The 14,341-nt window shown below is 47.7% G+C and overlaps 1 protein-coding gene across 4 annotated transcripts in view; it reads left to right on the top strand.

The window, feature by feature from the left end:
- The window catches only part of LOC106601470 (brain-specific angiogenesis inhibitor 1-associated protein 2), a 134,310-nt gene that overhangs the window by 32,020 nt on the left and 87,949 nt on the right, over positions 1–14,341 (top strand). For all 4 annotated transcript variants that reach the window (XM_045715756.1, XM_045715758.1, XM_045715755.1 and 1 more), the window contains exons 2-3: positions 1,738–1,813; positions 10,091–10,177. In XM_045715756.1, the coding sequence (XP_045571712.1) occupies positions 1,738–1,813; positions 10,091–10,177 (163 nt within the window). The remainder of the gene's footprint in view (positions 1–1,737; positions 1,814–10,090; positions 10,178–14,341) is intronic.

The following is a 14,341-nucleotide window of genomic DNA, read 5'->3' as shown; positions in this document are numbered from 1 at the left end:
ACCTTGGTCTACCTGTGAGGAGGATCCTTTACCTTACTGTAACATCTAGATGTCTCTGTCTATCTGTGAGGAGGATCCTTACTGTAACATCTAGATGTCTCTGTCTACCTGTGAGGAGGATCCTTACTGTAACATCTAGATGTCTCTGTCTACCTGTGAGGAGGATCCTTACTGTAACATCTAGATGTCTCTGTCTACCTGAGACAATTATCATTCCCTGCTTACATGGAAAATATCTAAGCCTGCCTCTAGCTCTCCTTTGCATTGAATACATCAACCTTCATCTACCTGTGAAGATGGCTGTTTGCCGTACTGTTAGATCTAGTGCTCTCAGGCAGGGCTGTGTTTCAGTAGCAGCAGTAGTTATCTTCCCATCTCATCTACTTCATGTGTTCTGTATAAGCACTTTGTGAAAAAAGGCATTATAATATCGGTTAGATTGATATTCACTGTGTGCGTGTGCGTGTGCGTGTGTGTGTGTGTGTGTGTGTGTGCGTGCGCGCGCGCGTCTGTTTGCTGCATATGCTGATAACGCTGAGCCACCACTCCTGGCCCTGTGCACTGTTTTGCTCCGTCCCGCTAAGACTCTCTCCTCCAGTCCGTTCCCCTCAGGGCCAGACCCTGTTTTACTGAACGTTCAGAAAGGTTGGCAGAACCAGGAAGGTAACCTCTGGTGTCAGCCAATCAGTGCCCAGGGAACTGGTGTCAGCCAATCAGTGTCTAGGGAGGGAGTTAGTGGACCTGAAGAGCGACTGCACTGACCTTGGTTTAACAGGCTACACAGTGATGTAGGGAATCACAAATGACTTTCCAAACTGTAGTGGTTTACACATAATGGAGTGCAGATACTGAAGGATTTTTCACCCTAGAACACATTGTTACCATTGCAGGGTATTATAATTGGATAACTACAGCGGAGTAAGGTACAGTACTATGGACCTGCCAGCAGTATGGACAGGGACTGAGGAAGCAGGGGGACTGCTTGGAGTAGCTGCCTTTACACACCTGTCAGACTGGGACTAGACTAATTGGAAGAAACCCTGGAAGGAGGATGAGAGGGAGGAAGAGGAAGGAGAAGGTGTGGATGGGAGATGTCAAGCCTGTTCCGTGTTTATAGTAATGGTTGCATTGTCATTGTAGAGAGAAGACTGGGCATGTTATTCTGTATATATAGTGTACGTTGTTATTCCTTATCCACACACACCTCTGTTTCCATCACAGGAGGTTGGTGGCATCTTAATTGGGGAGGATGGGCTTGTTGTAATGGCTGGAGTTGAATGAGTGGAATGGTATTGCATTTGTTTGATGCCACCCCATTTACTCCATTCCAACTGTCCTCCTCTCTGCAGCCTCCACTGTGCTTTCCATGTAATACTATGCAGAAAGACCACAGCATTATTTCAGTCCTCTGCAGTCTCTCTCTCTCATTCCACCTACATAATCAATGGCACCCCTCCCTCCCTCCCTCCCTCCATATTCCTCTCCTCCCCTGCTACAGTCATTGATAACAGAACATGCTGAAAAGCACTGTAGGTGGACTATTGATTCAACATGGTTATTCTAGAAATTGAGAAGTGCTGTGTCCCTACGATTGTTTATTATGTGTGTGGGCAAGCGCACGTGTGTGTGTGTGTGTGTGTGTGTGTGTGTATTTATGGCCACTCTAGTAGTATGTCAGTTCTACTGCTATTGTCTGTTTCTCCTCTAACAAACTCCCCTCCCTTCTCTCTCTTTCAGTCCATCATGGAACAGTTCAACCCCTGCTTGCGGAACTTCGTTGCCATGGGGAAGAGCTATGAGAAGGCCCTATCCAGTGAGTGTTCTATTCTTCCTCTCCTCTAATCTGTTTCTGTGGCCTGTTATTCTCCTCTCTCCTCTGTTTGTCGTCTGTTCTTCACCTCGCTCTCTCTTTCTCCTGCTCTCTCTCTCTCCTCTCCTCTCCCTCTCCTCTCTTCTCTCCTCTCCAGGTCTAGGCAGCCAGTCACCAGCCTCTGCTCTCTCTCTCCTCTCCTCTCCTCCCACTCCTCTCCCTCTCCTCTCCAGGTCTAGGCAGCCAGTCACCAGCCTCCTCCTCCCAGTCTCCTTTGTGCTGTCTCATTTAAAGAAAGAGATGATATTTACATTTACATTTAAGTCATTTAGCAGACGCTCTTATCCAGAGCGACTTACAAATTGGTACATTCACCTTATGATATCCAGTGGAACAACCACTTTACAATAGTACATCTAAGTCCTTTAAGGGGGGTGGGGGGGGGGGGGTTAGAAGGATTACTTTATCCTATCCTAGGTATTCCTTGAAGAGGTGGGGTTTCAGGTGTCTCCGGAAGGTGGTGATTGACTCCGCTGTCCTGGCGTCGTGAGGGAGCTTGTTCCACCATTGGGGTGCCAGAGCAGCGAACAGTTTTGACTGGGCTGAGCGGGAACTGTGCTTCCTCAGAGGTAGGGGGGCCAGCAGGCCAGAGGTGGATGAACGCAGTGCCCTTGTTTGGGTGTAGGGCCTGATCAGAGCCTGAAGGTACGGAGGTGCCGTTCCCCTCACAGCTCCGTAGGCAAGCACCATGGTCTTGTAGCGGATGCGAGCTTCAACTGGAAGCCAGCGGAGAGAGCGGAGGAGCGGGGTGACGTGAGAGAACTTGGGAAGGTTGAACACCAGACGGGCTGCGGCGTTCTGGATGAGTTGTAGGGGTTTAATGGCACAGGCAGGGAGCCCAGCCAACAGCGAGTTGCAGTAATCCAGACGGGAGATGACAAGTGATGGATTAGGACCTGCGCCGCTTCCTGTGTGAGGCAGGGTCGTACTCTGCGAATGTTGTAGAGCATGAACCTACAGGATCGGGTCACCGCCTTGATGTTAGTGGAGAACAACAGGGTGTTGTCCAGGGTCACGCCAAGGTTCTTAGCACTCTGGGAGGAGGACACAATGGAGTTGTCAACCGTGATGGCGAGATCATGGAGCAGGCAGTCCTTCCCCGGGAGGAAGAGCAGCTCCGTCTTGCTGAGGTTCAGATTGAGGTGGTGATCCGTCATCCACACTGATATGGCTGTCATCCTGACACCGTAGCAGTCACACAGCCAGTCTTATCATCTGGTCTGCAGCCCCTGGCACAGCCTCAGGAGGGAGGGTGTTTCCCAAATGGTATCCTATTCCCTGCATAGTGCACTACTTTAGACCGGAGGGAATAGGGTGTTGTTTCAGAGCAAAGCAACAGTAAAATCAACAGCTGGGTCCTAATCAGAGCAGAGATGGAGCACTGTGTACCTCTGGAGTGATAGACAGTTCACTATAAAAGATCTGAAAGACAATGGAAGTGTGTGTGTGTGTGTTTGCTCACTCCTTGGTTTTACTAAAGAAGTTTTGGAGAGCAGACGAGTACAGATGGCCTTACCACACAGAGGACAGAATGTAGTTGAACCTAACTTGCTCAGATATCTCTCACTTTGTACTGTAGGTCAGGTCTGTCAACACCTCAATACACACCACTGACACAAGAACACATTATCTGACAGAAGAGTCTATCACTGTCTCCTCAACACTGGATATATCCAGATAACTTGGTGAGATAATAATCCATGAAGGAGTCTGCCCTCTGCAGTGGGTTAATAATCCATGAAGGAGTCTGCCCTCTGCAGTGGGTTAATAATCCATGAAGGAGTCTGCCCTCTGCAGTGGGTTAATAATCCATGAAGGAGTCTGCCCTCTGCAGTGGGTTAATAATCCATGAAGGAGTCTGCCCTCTGCAGTGGGTTAATAATCCATGAAGGAGTCTGCCCTCTGCAGTGGGTTAATAATCCATGAAGGAGTCTGCCCTCTGCAGTGGGTTAATAATCCATGAAGGAGTCTGTCCTCTGCAGTGGGATAATAATCCATGAAGGAGTCTGCCCTCTGCAGTGGGTTAATAATCCATGAAGGAGTCTTATCTTATTTTCAATGACAGCCTAGGAACAGTGGGTTAAATGCCTGTTCAGGGGCAGAACAACATATGTACCTTGTCAACTCTGGGGTTTGAACTTGCAACCTTTTGGTTACTAGTCCAACGCTCTAACCACTAGGCTACCCTGCCCTCTGCAGTGGGATAATAATCCATGAAGGAGTCTGCAGTGGGATAATAATCCATGAAGGAGTCTGCAGTGGGATAATAATCCATGAAGGAGTCTGCAGTGGGATAATAATCCATGAAGAGTCTGCCCTCTGCAGTGGGATAATAATCCATGAAGGAGTCTGCCCTCTGCAGTGGGATAATAATCCATGAAGGAGTCTGCCCTCTGCAGTGGGATAATAATCCATGAAGGAGTCTGCAGTGGGATAATAATCCATGAAGAGTCTGCCCTCTGCAGTGGGTTAATAATCCATGAAGGAGTCTGCCCTCTGCAGTGGGATAATAATCCATGAAGGAGTCTGCAGTGGGATAATAATCCATGAAGAGTCTGCCCTCTGCAGTGGGATAATAATCCATGAAGGAGTCTGCCCTCTGCAGTGGGTTAATAATCCATGAAGGAGTCTGCCCTCTGCAGTGGGTTAATAATCCATGAAGGAGTCTGTCCTCTGCAGTGGGATAATAATCCATGAAGGAGTCTGCAGTGGGATAATAATCCATGAAGAGTCTGCCCTCTGCAGTGGGATAATAATCCATGGAGGAGTCTGCCCTCTGCAGTGAGATAATAATCCATGAAGGAGTCTGCCCTCTGCAGTGGGATAATAATCCATGAATGAGTCTGCCCTCTGCAGTGGGATAATAATCCATGAATGAGTCTGCCCTCTGCAGTGGGATAATAATCCATGAAGGAGTCTGCCCTCTGCAGTGGGTTAATAATCCATGAAGGAGTCTGCCCTCTGCAGTGGGATAATAATCCATGAAGGAGTCTGCCCTCTGCAGTGAGATAATAATCCATGAAGGAGTCTGCCCTCTGCAGTGGGATAATAATCCATGAAGGAGTCTGCCCTCTGCAGTGGGATAATAATCCATGAAGGAGTCTGCCCTCTGCAGTGGGTTAATAATCCATGAAGGAGTCTGCCCTCTGCAGTGGGTTAATAATCCATGAAGGAGTCTGCCCTCTGCAGTGGGTTAATAATCCATGAAGGAGTCTGCCCTCTGCAGTGGGATAATAATCCATGAAGGAGTCTGCAGTGGGATAATAATCCATGAAGAGTCTGCCCTCTGCAGTGGGATAATAATCCATGAAGGAGTCTGCAGTGGGATAATAATCCATGAAGAGTCTGCCCTCTGCAGTGGGTTAATAATCCATGAAGGAGTCTGCCCTCTGCAGTGGGTTAATAATCCATGAAGGAGTCTGCCCTCTGCAGTGGGTTAATAATCCATGAAGGAGTCTGCCCTCTGCAGTGGGATAATAATCCATGAAGGAGTCTGCAGTGGGATAATAATCCATGAAGAGTCTGCCCTTTGCAGTGGGATAATAATCCATGAAGGAGTCTGCCCTCTGCAGTGGGTTAATAATCCATGAAGGAGTCTGCCCTCTGCAGTGGGTTAATAATCCATGAAGGAGTCTGTCCTCTGCAGTGGGATAATAATCCATGAAGGAGTCTGCAGTGGGATAATAATCCATGAAGAGTCTGCCCTCTGCAGTGGGATAATAATCCATGGAGGAGTCTGCCCTCTGCAGTGAGATAATAATCCATGAAGGAGTCTGCCCTCTGCAGTGGGATAATAATCCATGAATGAGTCTGCCCTCTGCAGTGGGATAATAATCCATGAAGGAGTCTGCCCTCTGCAGTGGGTTAATAATCCATGAAGGAGTCTGCCCTCTGCAGTGGGTTAATAATCCATGAAGGAGTCTGCCCTCTGCAGTGGGATAATAATCCATGAAGGAGTCTGCCCTCTGCAGTGGGTTAATAATCCATGAAGGAGTCTGCCCTCTGCAGTGGGATAATAATCCATGAAGGAGTCTGCCCTCTGCAGTGGGATAATAATCCATGAAGGAGTCTGCCCTCTGCAGTGAGATAATAATCCATGAAGGAGTCTGCCCTCTGCAGTGGGATAATAATCCATGAAGGAGTCTGCCCTCTGCAGTGGGTTAATAATCCATGAAGGAGTCTGCCCTCTGCAGTGGGTTGGTGGGTCAAGGGGATGTAGCTTCTCCTCTGACTGGTTGGTCTCTGACCCCTCACCCCAGGCCAGTTTATCTGTTCCTGGCAGGCTGGACAGGTCTAACAGGGAGACCTGGAGGATTGGCCCAGGCCAGTTTATCTGTTCCTGGCAGGCTGGACAGGTCTAACAGGGAGACCTGGAGGATTGGCCCAGGCCAGTTAGGCCATTAAGAGGCGAGTGAAGAGGAGGGGGCGTGGGTGGACACATGCTGTAAATCCATATGGTTGTGTTCGTCAGTAGTAAGTAACAAAGCTTTAGTCTGAGCCTCAACGGCCCATAGGGCAGGAGTCTGTCTTGTTTTTGTAATGTGAGGTAGCTTGATGTACAAGTTCACCCCCTGGAAAGGACTCTTCTGTTGGCTGGGGATATAGGAGTCCATTTGGAATTCTGCATGTCAAGGGAGTTGTGTCCTAACCCTGAGGTAGATGGTGTCCTCTCTATGCTAAGGTAGCTAGGAAGTGGTGGATCACTACCCTGTCTGACCCTTCTCTCCCCCACCCGCTGTCTGCTGCCCAGTCATAGACCCTAATCCTCTGGTCTGTCCCTCTTCATTACGGTGGTCCTGTCTGTCCCTCTTCATTACGGTGGTCCTGTCTGTCCCTCTTCATTACGGTGGTCCTGTCTGTCCCTCTTCATTACGGTGGTCCTGTCTGTCCCTCTTCATTACGGTGGTCCTGTCTGTCCCTCTTCATTACGGTGGTCCTGTCTGTCCCTCTTCATTACGGTGGTCCTGTCTGTCCCTCTTCATTACGGTGGTCCTGTCTGTCCCTCTTCATTACGGTGGTCCTGTCTGTCCCTCTTCATTACATTTATATCAACACGCCGACATAATCAGACTGAGCATTTCAATGGCAAAAGGAGGCTCAAGGAAATAAAGTATTACATATATATTTGTTATTGTCATGAAATAAACAGATTTATTAGACATACAGTGATGATTCAAAAATCTAATGAAAAGACTACATGGGGTCTTTAAACTAGAAAAGACCAGTTACTGATCAATCACCTTTAGAGATGAAACAAACCTACTCAATCCTCATCTTATCTCCATTCTACTGTCAATCAATACAGCTAATACAAACCACTGCTCCAGCTCTTACACAAGGCAGGCTGGAACAAGTCTTCCAATCCAGAACAATAGCCATCTGAACCCAGATTCCCCTACCAGCTGTGCTGGGCTGGATATGACAAGTGAGGAGTTGTACAGGCGGGTCACAGTTAGCCACCGCTGCTGCCAGTCAGTCAGTCAGTCTGCTTGTCCACTGTCAGTGATGATGGATAGTGGGCTGGTTTGTTCATGTTCAGTCAGACTCGGGCCAGAGTTGGCCACTGCTTCTGTCTGGCTGCTTGGGGAGCGGCAGGTTGCCAGGCAGCAGTGGTGTCTGCCTCTGGCCCACTCTGCTTCTCACTTCTCACAGCCTGTCAGTCCCCTGTGAATGTTGACAGCCACAGCAGCAGGTCTGGTCTAGGTTGAATCCAGCTAGCTGCACTAGACAGGCCATAATAACACGTTGTTCAGGATCCAGCTAGCTGCACTAGACAGGCCATAATAACACGTTGTTCAGGATCCGGCTAGCTGCACTAGACAGGCCATAATAACACGTTGTTCAGGATCCAGCTAGCTGCACTAGACAGGCCATAATAACACGTTGTTCAGGATCCAGCTAGCTGCACTAGACAGGCCATAATAACACGTTGTTCAGGATCCAGCTAGCTGCACTAGACAGGCCATAATAACACGTTGTTCAGGATCCAGCTAGCTGCACTAGACAGGCCATAATAACACGTTGGTTCAGGATCCGGCTAGCTGCACTAGACAGGCGATAATGAGTTGTTCAGGATCCAGCTAGCTACTTCCTTTCTGCCTGTCCCCAGTGAGTGACAACAGCAATCTGGGAGGATGGTGAACTGCCCATCAATCTAGCTGTGTTAGATGAGAAAGTAATAATTACCAGTCAGTAGTGATGGCTGGCAGTAGAGCTGGTTTGGTTAGGAGGTGAATTATCCACCAATATGTGTGACAGATGGGGCCTGTGCCTGCAGCCGCCCAGGAGCGACATGACACACCATTACTACTGTAGCATCGTCCTCTCTCTCCACATGACACACCATTACTACTGTAGCATCGTCCTCTCTCCACATGACACACACCATTACTACTGTAGCATCGTCCTCTCTCTCTACATGACACACCATTACTACTGTAGCATCGTCCTCTCTCTCTACATGACACACCATTACTGCTGTAGCATCGTCCTCTCTCTCCACATGACACACACCATTACTACTGTAGCATCGTCCTCTCTCTCCACATGACACACACCATTACTACTGTAGCATCGTCCTCTCTCCACATGACACACACCATTACTACTGTAGCATCGTCCTCTCTCTCCACATGACACACACCATTACTACTGTAGCATCGTCCTCTCTCTACATGACACACACCATTACTGCTGTAGCATCGTCCTCTCTCTCCACATGACACACACCATTACTGCTGTAGCATCGTCCTCTCTCTCCACATGACACACACCATTACTGCTGTAGCATCGTCCTCTCTCTCCACATGACACACACCATTACTGCTGTAGCATCGTCCTCTCTCTCCACATGACACACACCATTACTACTGTAGCATCGTCCTCTCTCTCCACATGACACACACCATTACTACTGTAGCATCGTCCTCTCTCTCCACATGACACACACCATTACTACTGTAGCATCGTCCTCTCTCTCCATATGACACACCATTACTACTGTAGCATCGTCCTCTCTCCACATGACACACACCATTACTACCGTAGCATCGTCCTCTCTCTCCACATGACACACCATTACTACTGTAGCATCGTCCTCTCTACATGAGACACCATTACTGCTGTAGCATCGTCCTCTCTCTCCACATGACACACACCATTACTACTGTAGCATCGTCCTCTCTCTCCACATGAGACACACCATTACTGCTGTAGCATCGTCCTCTCTCTCCACATGAGACACACCATTACTGCTGTAGCATCGTCCTCTCTCTCCACATGACACACACCATTACTACTGTAGCATCGTCCTCTCTCTCCACATGACACACACCATTACTGCTGTAGCATCGTCCTCTCTCTCCACATGACACACACCATTACTGCTGTAGCATCGTCCTCTCTCTCCACATGAGACACACCATTACTGCTGTAGCATCGTCCTCTCTCTCCACATGACACACCATTACTGCTGTAGCATCGTCCTCTCTCTCCACATGACACACACCATTACTGCTGTAGCATCGTCCTCTCTCTCCACATGACACACACCATTACTGCTGTAGCATCGTCCTCTCTCTCCACATGACACACACCATTACTGCTGTAGCATCGTCCTCTCTCTCCACATGACACACACCATTACTGCTGTAGCATCGTCCTCTCTCTCCACATGACACACACCATTACTGCTGTAGCATCGTCCTCTCTCTCCACATGACACACACCATTACTGCTGTAGCATCGTCCTCTCTCTCCACATGACACACACCATTACTGCTGTAGCATCGTCCTCTCTCTCTACATGACACACACCATTACTGCTGTAGCATCGTCCTCTCTCTCCACATGACACACACCATTACTGCTGTAGCATCGTCCTCTCTCTCCACATGACACACCATTACTGCTGTAGCATCGTCCTCTCTCTCTACATGACACACACCATTACTGCTGTAGCATCGTCCTCTCTCTCCACATGACACACCATTACTACTGTAGCATCGTCCTCTCTCTCTACATGACACACACCATTACTACTGTAGCATCGTCCTCTCTCTCCACATGACACACCATTACTACTGTAGCATCGTCCTCTCTCTCCACATGAGGATGCGTCCGACCACTTCTGTGTGTGTGTGCTGCTTTATAGGCTACGGAGTTACCCTCCACCTCTCTACCTCTGACCCTGATCTCATGCTGTTCTTCCTCTGTCCCCAGATGTGACGTTTGCTGCTAAGGGCTACTTTGATGCCCTGGTGAGGATGGGAGAGCTAGCCAGTGAGAGCCAGGGATCCAAGGACATGGGTGAGTAGTATCCTATCAGCTGTCAGGATGTTGTGTCCTGCCCGTCCCTGGACCTAAAGGGCTATTCAATGCTGGCCAAAGCTTGTCTTAATGTTTGTACTGTAAGTCAGTTTGTCCGTGTCTATCAGCTGCCACATATCTCTTTCCCTTCCCTGGACCTAAAGGGGTGGTTAACTGGGCTCTCCTGCTGGCCAACACACACACTGTCACTTCCTGTGTTTGTGTCACAGTAATGTCAGGTCTGTAGAGAGATGACCCAGTCTTTGTTTTCCACGCAGGCAGCATTGTGGGGTCACTCCTCCACCCTAAAAAGAAAAGCTTCCTGGAATATCTTTTAGGGATTCCTCAAATTGAACTCTGGGGGAACCTCTAAGTTCTTCAAAGAACCCCCTTAATGCTTCCTCAAATAACCTTTTTGGGTTCTTTTTTTTTTACCCCATCACTATTATTATTAATATGCATAACAACAACAACAACAACAACAATAACAACATATTTTTGTGTTTTATGATTTTAGTGGAAAAGCAGAATTCAAAAATCTAAATATGGTAAACTCCCAGCAGAGCTCCAAGTCCAATCAGTTTATCCTCTGGCGTGTTAATGTGTTGATAACCTTGGTATCCACAGCCAGAATGAGTTTTCAGTGCATGGAGATGGAACAGCTTTCCTGTTCTGTAGGGAGGGTGAAGTCTGTGAAAACGAAAATATGAATTATACAGATGAGTAACAAAACGTGCACATGACAGTATTCAAACCTTGGTTTTTGTTGTAAATGTGAATGAAAACATTGTTCGCTTTTGACTGGTTTTCATACACACATCTTGTCCATAACGTAGAGACCTCTGGGATCTTCGTTGAAGAGGTCAGAGAGGAGGAAGATGACTACTGCTAGAAGGTTTTAGAGAAACCATTAATACAAATGTGATGATGGCCTACATGTGATCTGCATAACATTATGTGACAAACCAATACCAATTGTACGTACCTTTGTGTGCCTTCTCGTCAGTACACCTACAGACAGATAAGTGGGCTGTTCAGTCATCTGCACCTATAGCCTTCAACATATTCTTATTTCTTTGTTGATTGACATCCATTGAATTGTCAATTTTCTGATTTAGAAAGAATTTTAAAAGGGAGAAAGTACCAACCAACACAGCCATTTGACAAAAATGAAAAGATGGATGGTATCATCATAAAATAATATCAATTTAGATCAGACAAGCAAGAGGTCGACCGATTTTATGATTTTTCAACGCCGATACTGATTATTGGAAGACCAAAAAAAGCCCATACCGATGAATCGGGCGTTCAATTTTTTTTTTTTTTTTATATATATTTTTGTAATAATGACAATTACAACAATACTGAATGAACACTTATTTTAACTTAATATAATACATCAATAAAATCAATTTAGCCTCAAATAAATAATGAAACACGTTCAATTTGGTTTAAATAATGCAAAAACACGGTGTTGGAGAAGAAAGTAAAAGTGCAATATTTGCCATGTAAAAAAGCTAACGTTTAAGTTCCTTGCTCAGAACATGAGAAGATATGAAAGCTGGTGGTTCCTATTTCTTTCTATACCATTTGTATTTCATATACCTTTGACTATTGGATGTTCTTATTGGCACTTTAGTATTGCCAGCCTAATCTCGGGAGTTGATAGGCTTGAAGTAATAAACAGCGCTGTGCATCCCAGCATTGCTAAGAGCTGTTGGCAAACCAGTAAAGTGCTGTTTGAATGAATGCTTACGAGCCTGCTGCTGCCTACCATCGCTCAGTCAGACTGCTCTATCAAATATCAAATCATAGACTTAATTATAATCTAATTAACACACAGATTTAGACTTAGGTCATTAATATGGTCAAATCCGGAAACTCGGTTCGAATAGAAAATGTTTTATTCTTTCAGTGAAATACGGAACCGTTCCGTATTTTATCGAGCGGGTGGCATCCCTAAGTCTAAATATTGCTGTTACATTGCACAACCTTCAATGTTATGTCATAATTATGTAAAATTCTGGCAAATTAATTAGGGTCTTTGTTAGGAAGAAACACAGTTCGCAACGAGCCAGGCAGCCCAAACTGCTGCATATACCCTGACTCTCCTTGCAGAACTCAAGAGAAGTGACACAATTTCCCTCGTTAATATTGCCTGCTAACATGCATTTCTTTTAACTAAATATGCAGGTTTAAAAAATATACTTGTGTATTGATTTTAAGAAAGGCATTGATGTTTATGGTTAGGAACATTGGTGCAACGACAGTTCTTTTTTCGCGAATGCGCTTGTTAAATCATCACCATTTTGGCGACGTAGGCTGTGATTTGATGAGAAATTAACAGGCACCGCATTGATTATTTGCAACGCAGGACACGTTAGATAAACTAGTAATATCATCAACCATGTGTAGTTAACTAGTGATTATGTGAAGATTGATTGTTTTTTATAAGATAAGTTTAATGCTAGCTAGCAACTTTCCTTGGCTCCTTGCTGCACTCTCGTAACAGGTGGAAGAGATGCAGAAAAGGAGAGAGAAAGAGCAAGAGGAGACGTCTTCTGCAAATTAGATCTCAAAAAGTCCTTTCATTTTGTGACAGACAGCAGCTTGGTGGATTTGATTCAGTTCCACTCAAAAGTGTATTGGTTTCAGCTCAGAGGGGATATATAGGTGTGCGTTTGTGTGCTTGCATACGTGCATGCCTCCTTCCTTCTGTCCTGGTCCATTTATAAAGGTCTACAGATCCACAGGTTGACCAGAGCTGCTGCCCTCAGATACAATAGTTGTCGTGGCAACAGCTGGCGGTCCCGATGTTTTATCTCCACTCTGGGGACATCAGTCTCTGTGAAGACCAGTGTCTGTGATAGGATTCTCCTCTCCTTGATCCATGTACAACAAGCTGTTGATTCTGACAGGTTTTCATGGCTCTGTTCTGTAGGGTGTAGTAGGACAGCTGGGGGGTGTTCTGTAGTAGGACAGCTGGGGGGGTGTTCTGTAGTAGGACAGCTGGGGGGGGGGTTTCTGTAGTAGGACAGCTGGGGGGGGGGTGTTCTGTAGTAGGACAGCTGGGGGGGGTGTTCTGTAGTAGGACAGCTGGGGGGGGTGTTCTGTAGTAGGACAGCTGGGGGGGGGGTGTTCTGTAGTAGGACAGCTGGGGGGGTTCTGTAGTAGGACAGCTGAGGGGGGGGTGTTCTGTAGTAGGACAGCTGAGGGGGGGTGTTCTGTAGTAGGACAGCTGAGGGTGTGTTCTGTAGTAGGACAGCTGGGGTGTGTTCTGTAGTAGGACAGCTGGGGTGTGTTCTGTAGTAGGACAGCTGGGGGGGGGTTTGTAGTAGGACAGCTGGGGGTGGGGTTTGTAGTAGGACAGCTGGGGGGGTTGTAGTAGGACAGCTGGGGGGTGTTTGTAGTAGGACAGCTGGGGGGTGTTTGTAGTAGGACAGCTGAGGGGGGGTGTTCTGTAGTAGGACAGCTGGGGGGTGTTCTGTAGTAGGACAGCTGGGGGTGTTCTGTAGTAGGACAGCTGGGGGTTGTGTAGGCGGGGTTGTAGTAGGACAGCTGGGGGGTGTTCTGTAGTAGGACAGCTGAGGGGGGTGTTCTGTAGTAGGACAGCTGAGGGGGGTGTTGTAGTAGGACAGCTGGGGGGGTTGTAGTAGGACAGCTGGGGGGTGTTTGTAGTAGGACAGCTGAGGGGGGGTGTTCTGTAGTAGGACAGCTGAGGGGGGGGTGTTCTGTAGTAGGACAGCTGAGGGGGGGGTGTTCTGTAGTAGGACAGCTGAGGGGGGGGTGTTCTGTAGTAGGACAGCTGAGGGGGGTGTTCTGTAGTAGGACAGCTGAGGGGGGGTGTTCTGTAGTAGGACAGCTGCGGGGGGGGTGTTCTGTAGTAGGACAGCTGAGGGGGGGTGTTCTGTAGTAGGACAGCTGCGGGGGGGTGTTCTGTAGTAGGACAGCTGAGGGGGGGGTGTTCTGTAGTAGGACAGCTGAGGGGGGGGGTGTTCTGTAGTAGGACAGCTGAGGGGGGGGTGTTCTGTAGTAGGACAGCTGGGGGGGGGTGTTCTGTAGTAGGACAGCTGGGGGGGGTGTTCTGTAGTAGGACAGCTGGGGGGGGTGTTCTGTAGTAGGACAGCTGGGGGGGGGTGTTCTGTAGTAGGACAGCTGAGGGGG

Source organism: Salmo salar, chromosome ssa03, assembly GCF_905237065.1.
Source record: "Salmo salar chromosome ssa03, Ssal_v3.1, whole genome shotgun sequence".
Lineage (NCBI taxonomy): Eukaryota > Metazoa > Chordata > Actinopteri > Salmoniformes > Salmonidae > Salmo > Salmo salar.
This window is presented reverse-complemented; position numbering and strand designations above follow the sequence as displayed.